The sequence below is a fragment of the Archocentrus centrarchus genome, chromosome 14 (assembly GCF_007364275.1).
Source record: "Archocentrus centrarchus isolate MPI-CPG fArcCen1 chromosome 14, fArcCen1, whole genome shotgun sequence".
NCBI lineage: Eukaryota > Metazoa > Chordata > Actinopteri > Cichliformes > Cichlidae > Archocentrus > Archocentrus centrarchus.
The window spans coordinates 24,539,560-24,551,697 of record NC_044359.1 but is presented as its reverse complement, the minus strand read 5'-3'; the positions used below and the strand labels follow the sequence as shown (position 1 = coordinate 24,551,697).

The following is a 12,138-nucleotide window of genomic DNA, read 5'->3' as shown; positions in this document are numbered from 1 at the left end:
AAATGAGTTAGGCTACATGATGTCTCCGGGCGGGCTTTTAAATGCCCCCCTAGGCAGCAGCAGAATATCAGTGTAATGTGTGATTTCTTAGATTGAGGACTATGGTTCATAACGCCGTGCCAATAAAGCGTATATAATTGAATTGCAACTGAACTGAGAGAGAGTGAAATCTGATTGGTTAAGCGCGAAAGCGACACTCCACAAATGTGCCCATTCCCCCCTCCATCCTCTTCCTTCACTTCCTGCAGTGGCAGTTCTCCGCTGCTGGTTGGATTGTAAACATGGCGACTGCTGGTACATCTGGAGATGACCTGAGGAAAGAGCTGACATGTGCAATTTGTCTGGACTTCTTCAAAGACCCGGTCATTCTGAAATGCGGCCATAATTTCTGTCGCTTTTGCATCTGTATGCACTGGGATGAAAATGGCGGAGACTACGGGTATCAGTGTCCTCAATGCCGAACGGTAAGTTAATACGTTATATACGCGTTCTTTTGTTTTTGTATTTCTTCTCACAATAAATGCAGCAACACAGCTGTGATAGTATTTCTTTAAAGGTGTCTTTTTATAAATATTATTTATGGGTGATAACACAGCGTGGTTTGCGACTATTTTTTTATAAATAACACTTACCTACGCAGTGCATTTTTGCGGCTTTGGTTGCTATGATAGCTGGCTGTTTTTAGCTAACGGTAGCTAACCTTAAACTATCAACACATGAGTTGGCCGGTTCAATAGCGAACCCTTTTAGCTCCCGTGGAAACACTATAATGCACGCAACCCTGCGCTTGATTAGTCCTCTTCAGTTTCTTTCTTTATTTCCTCCAGGTGTTCAACAAGAGGACCTTCACTAAAAACTATCTGGTGCAGAACTTGGTGGCCAAGCTGGATGATCTGGAGTGCCTGGGTGCCTGTCCTCCCCCCTCCAAGCCCGTGAAATTTGATGAAAAGTGTGAACATCATGGTGAAGAGATGAAACTGTACTGCCAGACTGATAAAAGGCCTATCTGTGTTGTCTGCAGGGAGTCTAGATCACACAGGTTGGTTTTGTTGATTGGCTTTAGAAATGTCGCCTGGGGGGGGGGGCATGAAAAGGTCACACACTGGTCTTAACAATTTGCATATGACTGGGTAGAATTAGCAATTTAAAGACCACAACTTGTGTTCTTTTTTTTTTTTTTTTTTTTTTTTTTTTTTTTAAATGTGAAATTCAAGGCATTATTTTTCTATTTTGATTAGAGTTGAGATTTAAGATTGAGTGGACCCCATGAGATTTTCTGTTTAAGTGGGGCGCAGCACTTTTGACTATGGGAAAGGCTGCTGTAAAACAAGCTCAATGCACCCATTCTCATTGGAAATTAGGAACCACATCACAATAGTATGCCTAAAGTGTAGTGCTGTACTGTTGGTGAATTAATGTCAGTTTGTGAGACGCATGCAGGAAGTAATTCACAGCGGCATGGCGCTCACAGGTCACAGAAAGCGACTGACATTCAGCAACTTAAAGTAAGGACAGGCGAAGTAATTGCTAACAATATAAAGTGGGTGGGGTCCCAAGCATAGATGGCAAAAAGAGGATGTACCTTCTGGGTTTGGAGAGTCACCCAATGCAGAAGTGTTATGCATAAATTCTTTTTAAAGGCCACCAGGGGGCTGATGGCTATGGTTGCGAAAGCCTTGCCATCTTTTAGAGATCTATAGGGAAAATTCTGGCACGACCTCTTTAAATCCTTTTCTGCTCAGTTCATGGTTTTGGTTGCTCATTTCAGGTCCTACTCTAAAAGACGTCAAGTTCATATAGTACATTTTGGCCAATCTAAGTGTCAAAGTCTGATTATCCAGAATAAGCTAATTTGCTAACAACTTGCCAAACACAAGTTCTCAGTCAATGAGCATGTGGTTTCAGTCAAATCCACACTTTGTGGTCCTATCTGGTTTCAGAACACACAAATGATGTCCACTTAGGCTTTAGGGGACTAAAGTCTTAATTGCACGGTGAATATTACCTATGCAACTGGAGCCTGGAATGCCTACTAGCTGCCAACTGTCAGCAACCAAGCAACTCAGGATGAGTGAATTGCTTCCTATGTGGACACACCTTTAGCTCTACATTTAGTGTGTCTCCTTAATAACCCTGACAAAACTTTTATTTTTAGCTAAAATGCACTGTGGAGCACTTATTACCAGACTTTAGTAGTCATAACTTTAAAGGGAAAACCCCAGCAACAACTTTCTGCACTCATTCTACCACACATACTCTTGTGAAGTCTACTTTCATACCAGATAAGATGGAGCCAAGTCTGAGTCTAAAAGGAACAGATCCATCTGTCATGCTAAAATGGATAAGGGACCCTGAAGTCTTGCTACAGATGTAGCTATTGTAGTGTACCAACTCTTTATCAGTTAATGACCTGATGTGAAGTGGATATAGATGTATAGTTAAAGTGAAAGATGGCTGAAACCTAAAACTGAGGATTGTGGTTATTTACGGTCTTAAGATTATTCACAGGTGACCTTTTTAAACATCATTCTCATAACAAAGAAAAACGTTCAAATTTGCAACCAGCCGCTGGGGTGTTTTTAATCAAATACATGAGAAGTTCCTGTTGTAAACGATACAGAAATTTTTATAAGATTTATATTTGGGAACAGGTCCCATGAATAGTGTTTACTTGTACCTTTATCATCAGGCATTATGTAAAGCAACATGCACACAATTTAACAAAATGTGTTCTGGGAAAATTTGTGGTTTGGTAAGAAATGGTGAATCTAAAAACTGAGTAATTGGTGTGTAACAAAATGATCATTGTGTTTCAGACACCATGATGTGGCACCAGTGCCAGAAGTTGTAAATGACATGAAGGTAGGGTTAAATGTTAGCTTTTTTTCTTTAACTAGTTACCTAGCACATATTGGACACTTGCCATAATTGGCATCTCTAATATTTACACTGTTAGTGTGCTTTCCTGAGTTGATAAATGTCTTGATGTACATTTGTTACAGATGGAGCTGAAACTGAGGCTAATGGAGCTCAACTGGCAGAAGTCTCAATGTGTAAAAGTCATTACAGCTGATGAGCTCACTAAAAGTGAATTGAGGGTATGGAATGAACATTCTTGGGTTTTTGTTTTTTATTTTTTTTCCTCAACTTTATGCATATTTGCTTCAAGGGGTCAACATGGCACATTGCATGCAAACATTCAGTTACACAGACCAGTGAAACACTGAACAGGCACTTCTCAGACACAGTTGTGAACTTTCATCCTAAAGCTGTGGTCACATAATTCTGGTCAGTAAATATTCAGTCTGCTTCTCATTGACTTCTGTTAAGGTGTGAAAACAGCCACATTTCAAATGCGCATTTTCCTGTTTAAGAGCATTGTCATGGTGACTCCAGCAGACTCTCAGGGCAGAGTTCAGCTTTTGTCAGGCAGATGTGCTTGTTTGCACAACTGAGATCCTTTCCACAATATTTTGAAATGCAGAAGTTGCATAATTTGTTACATTATCACATGTAAGACAACAAACTCGAACCACAGATTATTTTATAGTTTGAACTGACGACTGTGGCATTGTTTGTGGTGAACTCTGATAGAAATGTGGTGACGCGTTAATCCTCCGACGCTTTCTTTGCTCTAGATGAAAAAGCAGAGACTCAAGGAAAAGATTGAAGCAGATGTTGGTGCTTTGGTCCAGTTCTTGCTGGATGAGAGGGACTCCCTGCTTGAGAGCCTGGATGCCGAGGAAGTGGCCACCATGGCTGTTATAGATGACAACTTGAAGACTGTGGAGACGGAAGCGGCAGCTGTTGACAAAGCTATAGCAGCTATCCACAGCCAGATCAATGGGAAAACTAGCTTTGAGGTCAGTTGTCTTTAGTGTGGTTACCTCTTAAGTCCTAGCCATGATATGACCGTTTGAGTTGCTTAACATGTGTCCACCCCTCCACCCCAGGCTTCAAAAAGGGTCAAATCAGTCTCAACTTGAGAGTGTCTTAAATACAGCTTTGGTAGCCCTTTAATGTTTTATCAGTTTAAGGCTTCTGTTAAAACCAACACATGCCCTTTAAACTGTACCAATGGTGAAAGCATTTATAACTTTCTCCCTCAGTGATGTACAGTCAGTAAAAAATTTATTTGGTTATTTAATATGAAAAACTAATTGTACTCATATGCATGCATTATTGTGTAATTACATCTTCCAGCAAATTGATGCATTCTCACTAAAAATGCATAAGAACAGACACCAGTTTTGCAAGCCAGCACCCCCCCCCCCCCCCCCCCCCCCCCCCCACACACACACACACACACACGCACACACACACACACACACACTGTATTTAAAACACAAACATCCATAAACATGCTTATTTATTCCCAATATTGTCACCCTTATAGTCAGCAAGATCACACGTGCAACTCTCCCGTCTCCAGACGAGAGCCAGCTAAACAGCTGGTTATGAACGAATATTATGTCAGGTAATGTTAGGCTTGAGTGTCCAAAAACAAATCCCTTTCCCTCTGAACAGTTTGATTACATTCTCACGTCATGAGTTTATTTGCTAAGGCTGGCAAACAGCAGCACTTGCTAACAAAAGTTCAGGATATCCTCAACAACTCAGCATTGTTGTCGTTGGTTAGACGTGAGCTTCACTGACGCCTCGACCTATATTTGACTCCTTTCCCAAAGTATTTAGTCTGGAAGAAGCTGTAAAAAAGGTGGACGCTTCTCACTCAGCATTTACAGGTGAGGTAAATCAGAGGACCGACAGCCTACACAGCAGGGAGAAACTCCAGGGTGGATCTGGTCCAGGGTTACAATCCTATCTGGGTGTACTCATAACAGATGAAGGGTGGCCAGAGTTTTTGAGGTGATTTAGGGGTTTAAAATATTTACTGGATCTTTTTGTGTGTGTGTGGGTTTTTTTTTTTTTTTTCTTTCCCCCCCCCCAAAGTGTTGAAATGTTGAAAGTACACACTGCATTCTGGTCTCACTACTTATAAAATATAAATGGATGGTAAATGGCAGACTGTCCAATAAGGATTAAGGATCAAAGCATGTCTGAAATGGCATATGGGGACAGGGTGGGAGGTGCAGCCTTGGTGGTGGTGGGGCTTCAGAAATGTTATGAAAATTGTTTGATTTATTAGATGTTAAACCACCAACTTTTAAAAATCTGTCTTTTTTTGTCTTTGTTTTTTTTTTATTCTGCAGAGCCTTGCAGAGACATTTAATGAGTAAGTAGCTTTTTTTTTTTTTTTTTTCTTTTTTTTTTAATTATAAAAAATACTTAATACAACAATCCCTGTACATTTCTTTTTATAAAATTCAATGTTTCTTCTACAGAGTTGTACATTGCAAGCCTTTCACCTCTTTGGAGCCAGTTAATTGTCCAACTGAATTTACAGACTTCTCAGGGCCATTTCAGCTCATCATGTGGAAAAAGATGATGCATGTGCTGCACACCAGTAAGTTTAAGAAGTATGCACTGAAAGTGCTTGACAGGCTGTTTGAATTGCAAGACTGATGCCAAGCATAAAGGTTGTTTAAATTATTTTAATTGCATTTAAACCTTGCTGGATGGCCAGTATATTCTGAGGTCAAGTCACTAAAGAGAAAACTGAATAATGTGAGGTTAACTTTTCTGCATGCTTTATCATTTTAAAATAGTACAGAATTTGGCTTGCTGTGTATCAGTAGGAGCTTAGCAGTCTGGATGGTTCAACTCAGCTTGCCATCTTTCTTTCAAAAGAATGCAAACTGATTAACAGGCTGTAAAGCCAATTTAATCAGTTGCAAGGAATGCCAAGTGCAGTTAATCTGTTTTTAAAATTATCAGTGTTCTACCAACTCAACTTGAGACTAATGTGAACTAATCTGTCACGGTCTCTGTAGTGCCTCAGAACCTCACCTTGGACCCAGACACTGCTCACCCAAACTTGCTCATCTCAGACTTTGACACCAAAGTGGAGGAGGGCCGCGTCCGCAATCAGGAACCAGACCTACCTGCCCGCTTCAATCGGTTCTGCGGCGTCCTTGCCACAGCCCAGTATGCCAGTGGCCAGCACTACTGGGAGGTGGATGTGAGGGACAAAGGTGTGTGGTACCTGGGGGTGACCACAGAGTGCAGCAACAGGAAGGGCTTCGTCAGCCTCACTCCCTCCGCAGGATACTGGAGCCTGTGTCTGCAGGACCGGCTGTACGCCAGCGGGGAGGACGGACGCATTCCAGTTGCTGACTACTGGAATTCTCCTCGCGTGGGTGTGTACCTGGACTATGACAACGGCCGTCTTAGCTTCTATGATGCTGTAACAATGAAGAGGCTGTACATGTTTGACACCTGCTTTGAGGAGCCCGTCTACCCATTCTTCAGCCCAGGGAAAAACGACCCAGGCAGCAGACTGCAAATATGCCACTATTACTGAGTTAAAATGAATGGTTTAAATTTAAATTCTGAGTGTTTTAATTTTTGCCTGTTGGCAAGGCTTTCTCTCTCAACCAGGCTGGAGTATTAGCTCGACCCTTGGAATCATATACTGTATGCTTTTGAGTTGTTACTTGTTGGTCTTACTGGTTTTTAGAAGGTATATTTTACATTGAATAAAGTACTGGGGTGTACACTCAAATTTGGTAATTTTCAACTTAGACACACACTGTAGGCTCATACCTCTGACTGCTGTGCTGGGGGTTTGGTGAGGTGCTTTGCTGTTTATCACTGTGTCTGCTGGATTGCAGATGCCTCAGATGCTCTTGTTGTTCAGAGCATATACAGCTGTTATCCCATTAGCAACAACTATGCCATACTACTGTACAAAAAGCTCACTGTAAGAAGGGTCACTGCTGAAGCTTTGTCGGTTATATTCTGAATGTTTGCGGTTATCAAAGTGATGGTGGTTAATTTAACATTCCCTCAATTTGAGACTTCAGTCAGTTTGGTCAGGCTGTACTGATCTCAGCTCTCAATTAGACTTCTAGGAATGACTGGAGGTGGCATTTAACATGAGTACAAATTTTTATCACAAATCTTTTAAACACCTGTTTTATCTCAATACTTGACATTTTTGGACTTTTCCTGTGTATATTGCTGAGTTGCATCTTTTTGCAGCTTATTTTTGATGTTTTACCATTTTGCTATTTGTAAAAAGGCTAATCACAATCTGTTTGAGGAAATAATTGGCTATAAGACAAAAATGCTTTTCAAATATTCAAGGTATTAGAGCTGCTATGTACACTTAAATATTTTTAAGACATTCCATCCATGATTTCAGTGTTAAGTGAGAAGCTGTTGGACTGGATAAGACTGGCCTAAAATTACTTAAAGAAAGCTAAATTAAGCTTTTAACAGCTTTTTTTTGTTTTGTTTTTTTCTTTTCAAAATTATAACCTCAAGTGTATTTGTAACTAACTTTAGGTTATTAGTTGGTCCTGACTTTTTCTTCTTCTTTTGTTTGGTGGGGGGGTCATGTCCCATCTAATTTTTTAAATGTAAATCTGTCCTGTATTTTTTTTTTTTTTTTTTTTCTTCTCCTTGTCTCATTGAGGAGCATACTGACAGTGTGATCACTGACAGTGTGATCACTGACAGATCTGTGCTCACATGTTGGACTAAAACTCTTCTCTTTAACTTTGAGTATTTTGCTGGTAAATGTTGTCTCAGATGGTGTATCTCATTTAATACATTTTATTGCTTAAATGTATTGAATTTTATTTGAGGGGGTTTCTGATCATTTCACTTCCTATTAATGTGCTTGGTGTTTCTCTTACAATAGGATTAAAAGAGGTAACATTTGTGACTTGTAAGTTTGTCATTTACTCGTTGGTTACAGGGGCATTTGCCAGTATTATTTTAAACTGTGGTTTAAGTAATTTCAGTATTGCCTTTTTAGAACCTTTTCCTTTGGCAGACACTTGGCAAGTATTGCACCTTCTCCCACCACTTCTTTCAGCTTGGTATATACTTTAGCTGTAAGGTTACTAAGGTACAAAAAGATAAAATCCTTTAATTTTGATATAGCATGAAGTCATAGTAAAAGTACACTCTACTTCAATTTGAAGATTGGCCTTTTGCATGACCCAGTTCGGGCCAAGCTTTAGCTGTCAAAAAGATGGCCTCACATTTGAGTCCAGAATACTTTGGTACACAGAGGAGTTCATGATCAATTTAATGACTGCAAGGTGCCCAGGTCCTGTGACAACAAAACGACCCCAAACCCTGCCCTTCCACCACCGTGCTTGAGTTAGTATGAAGTGGTTGTGTTCATATGTGGTTTAGTTTTCTCCAAATGTGGTACTGTGCATTATGGCCAACCATCTCAGTCTCATCTGTGCAAAGGACACTGTTCCAGAAGTCTTCAGGTTTGTTCAGATCCAAATTTGCAATCATAAGCTGTGCTGCCGTGTTCTCTTTAAGAAGAAGAGGCTTTCTCCCGGCAACGCTTCCAGACAAGCCATATTTATTCAGTCTGTTTTGTAATTGTACTGTCATGACCTTTAACATTTAATATGCCAGCTAAAGTAGAATCTGAGATGTAGCTCTTCGTTGGTTTGTTTTGCAGTTTCTGAGCTGGGGTGAATTTTTTTGAAAGCTTAAATTTGTCTAGAATATTTTCCACTTGTGAATCTTTCTCACTATAGACAATTGTTTGGATATGGTCTTAAAGTCCTTCCCAGACTGATGGAAGGCAACAACTGCTTCTAAGATCACTGCTGTGATTACTTTCCTCCTCGGCACTGTGTTAACACACACCTGAATGCTGATCAATTAAAGTGCATATGATTAGCAGCACCTGGCTGCTACTTACCCTCTAAATTCCTATTGAAGCAGTAAGGGTGAACCTATATTTTCACAGGCTGCTTTTGCATTTTGGCTTCATTTTTGTTAAATGAGACTGTGTAAGGTCATATATTGTAGTTCATCTGAGGTTGTACTTGCCTATTTCTAAGCCCTAAGGTTTTGTCATTTCCTGATATGTAAATAGAATTTAAAGAGGGTGTACTTTTTTTTTTTTTTTTACCATGCCTGCATATATTTTAGAGCCACTTTTAGAGAACTATTCTGTTTAGCTGTCAGAAAAACTGAAAGATCTCCAGTTCAAAGATTCTTACTATAAGGTTTATTTAGTTTGTTGCTTCCTGTTTTCCCAAGCTTCTCATCCTCGCTGTTCCCAAATCTTTAACATCGCTGTGGTGTTGCTCATTTGGTTTGCATGCAGCAAGAACATTGGAGGAGGTGAGAAGACTGTTCTTATCGTGTCCTCCTCTTTCTTTGGTAATGACTCAGTGACTTGTTCCTGTCTCATTAAAGACATGTGGGCTTAATGATGGGCCAGATAAATGACCACGTAATGAGTTACAGTTGCATTCATTCATATTTACAATATTACTGCACAGAGAACCATTGCTGATTAAATTCTAACAGGGTTTCTAAACTAAAATAGTTACAGGATAAGATTTATTGTCTTGTTGGGCTATTATGACTCGTTTGATTTACAGAAAGGGGTTTCTAGAAATATTTATTTTTTTAAATATCAGTGTAGTCGCAACTGTGTTTTTAAAAGGTTTATGGAACATTTTTTTCTATAAAGCAACTGCCAAAAAGTGACGCAAAAAAAGCCTTAAGACCTAAAAATCATATTCGTAAGGAGTAAGTCCCAACCATGAGTTCTTTTAACATTAATGAATGCAAATGCCAAGCCGCAAGATAATTCAGTAAAGCTTGTGTTACTTTGAAGTTATAAAGAATGCAAATGATGTGTTTTTAGCTTATTTGACAACCAAATAAAGGAAAAAGAGGGTACTGAAGAAAAAAAATCATGGCATGACTGAGTAGGGAGTTATTTTTTTTTCCTTTGTTAAAGAAGGCAGCAAAGTAGGCACAATCCTAACTTGGCAAGAGAACTGGACACTGATTTCTAATCTGCCAAGAACAAAGCAAAATACAATCAAATATTCACTGTAAAAATTAGTAATGACTGAGAATTTTGTTATATAAGTTTAGGTATACAAAGCAGGCAATTTGCACAACAGTTTATCATCATTCTTTAATTTACAATCATACCCTTTCTGTGATACATAAATGTACTGATTACTTGTGTGGCCTCTTGTAGTATACAGTTGTACACACAAAATTTGATGTAGTTGTATTAATACAGTATGTGCTTCAGTTTTTTTTTTCCCCACACATCAGTGACGGCTGAAAGCAGTAACAAAATAATAAATACAGTCGTCTAATTGATGAGGCAAAGGTCAGCTTAATCTGTCAGTTTTCCAGTAAATAAATACAAAAACACAGGCGAGACGTGATTTTGTGTCTCTGCATATTAGCTGGTGTTGTGTTCCTGCAGGAGCCACACAAAGTTAAAACCTCTAAACATTTAAGCTGCAGAGCAAATGAATACAAATCCTGCAAAAACCCACGATAAAGGTGCTGGTCAGCTACAAGAATATGATTGTAATATACAGTACACTATTTGATTATGTTAAAATGAACTATACATAGAGGCATATATTACTCTCGCAAACTATATAACTCTCATAATATTTGTATTTTGTGCAACGTTAAACAGCAACTTATAAGGATACGTTTTGGCAGAAGGAAACGTCACTGTTTAACCGAACGTGAGCTCGCCGGGGAGAGTCGGAACAGAAAACAGCTTTCAGTGCTACAAGTTACAATGTTATAACTATGTTTGGCAACGACTACCAACTACAAAAATAATTTGTCAAACAAAATTATGTAGAAAAGCAAATTATAAATAAATAAGTTCCTTTGGGGGGGTAACAGCAAATATGTATATACAAGTTTGCTCCGCTGATGTTACTTGGCATGACCTTATTTCTCTTTAAGTGCTGGAATAGGCTATATAGACACCAAATCCTTATATATAAATATATACATACATGTAAATATGCATATGCACAACTACATTGGATTGTAGGTATGAATATACGAAAGTGCAAAGGACTACTTACTATTATTTTGTTTTGCTAGTAGGGCTCAGACTTTAGGATTAAGGGGAGCTGGTTCAGATATTTTATCTTTTTTTTTTGTTTTGTTTTTTAGTTTTAACTACTGTGCTTCTTGACACATGTCTTTGGATCCCAAAACAAAATAACTTGCATATATGTTAACTCATCTTCTAGCTGAAAATAATTTAAAAAAAAAAAGCTATCCATGTGCATCGACTGTGTCAGACTGATAAGGTGCAGAATGAGAATGATAAGCAGTTCCTTTTAAAACACATTCCTGAAGTTTCTGCAGAGTTCACTGATGAATATTGTAAGGCAGTGACGACAAGGTCATTTTTTGGAGCACACGGACATGCAACATTGTTCAAGGAAAGGCCTGAGCATTTTTACTTGAATCATAAAGCAACTTGTTGAAAACGTACTCTTGTCTTGTTTGCTGGTTACTGAGTGTTGCTCATCTGTACTGCCAAAAAAAAAAAAAAAAAACAAGACCGAGGATACACTTGGGGAACAGAGCTAGAATGCCTTTGTGCCAGGGGCCAATTTCCTGTTCATTTCTTCATGTGGATCGTTGGCTAGGTTTAAGCTTAAAGTGAATCTATTATGCTTTCTGTCATATATATAATTATTACTGTTAAATGAATGCTTATAATACATGTGGCCAAAGTTTTAAATATTGAGGTCAGTCTGTGAGTTTTTAGCTCATAGGAATTATTTGCTGAGGCTTCTAATTTCCTGAAGCTCTCGGGTTTCCCTCAGTTCTTCTTTTTGACCATTTATTAGTCAAAATTGCAGCTGTATAAACTTGGAATTTCAAGTCAAAATTTTGAGATACCTAACTCAAATTTTTGGGATGATAACTCAAAAATTCTGACTTAGCTTTGCCAGGCAATTTTACTTATTTTTATGCTCTCACTCCCATGTAGCAGAAACAAGCTTCGATATAATCTCTCAGGCACACAGCTCTGTGAGAAGAGCACCCCTGCGCATCTGCTGATTAAACCTTCTGTTTTCAAAAAGTTTGCTTAAAGGAGCTAAAACGGCTCCTTTCAGTCAGAGGATGAACTGAGTATAAGGAAGGATTATTGTGATTTGTGAATCATGCAAAGCTACTCTACTCGAGTCCAAGAATACAAATAGAAGCTGAAGAAGGCGGCAGAGAAACCAAGAA

The 12,138-nt window shown here is 38.9% G+C and overlaps 1 protein-coding gene across 1 annotated transcript; it reads left to right on the top strand.

The window, feature by feature from the left end:
* The first annotated feature begins 197 nt into the window (after window positions 1–197).
* Window positions 198–7,799, top strand: trim47 (tripartite motif containing 47). The gene is made up of 8 exons (XM_030746371.1): window positions 198–464; window positions 828–1,039; window positions 2,817–2,862; window positions 3,003–3,098; window positions 3,639–3,863; window positions 5,214–5,236; window positions 5,346–5,467; window positions 5,895–7,799. The coding sequence occupies exons 1-8, from the start codon at window positions 282–284 to the stop codon at window positions 6,422–6,424; spliced, it is 1,437 nt and encodes a 478-aa protein (XP_030602231.1). The 5' UTR covers window positions 198–281; the 3' UTR covers window positions 6,425–7,799.
* The last annotated feature ends 4,339 nt before the right edge of the window (window positions 7,800–12,138 follow it).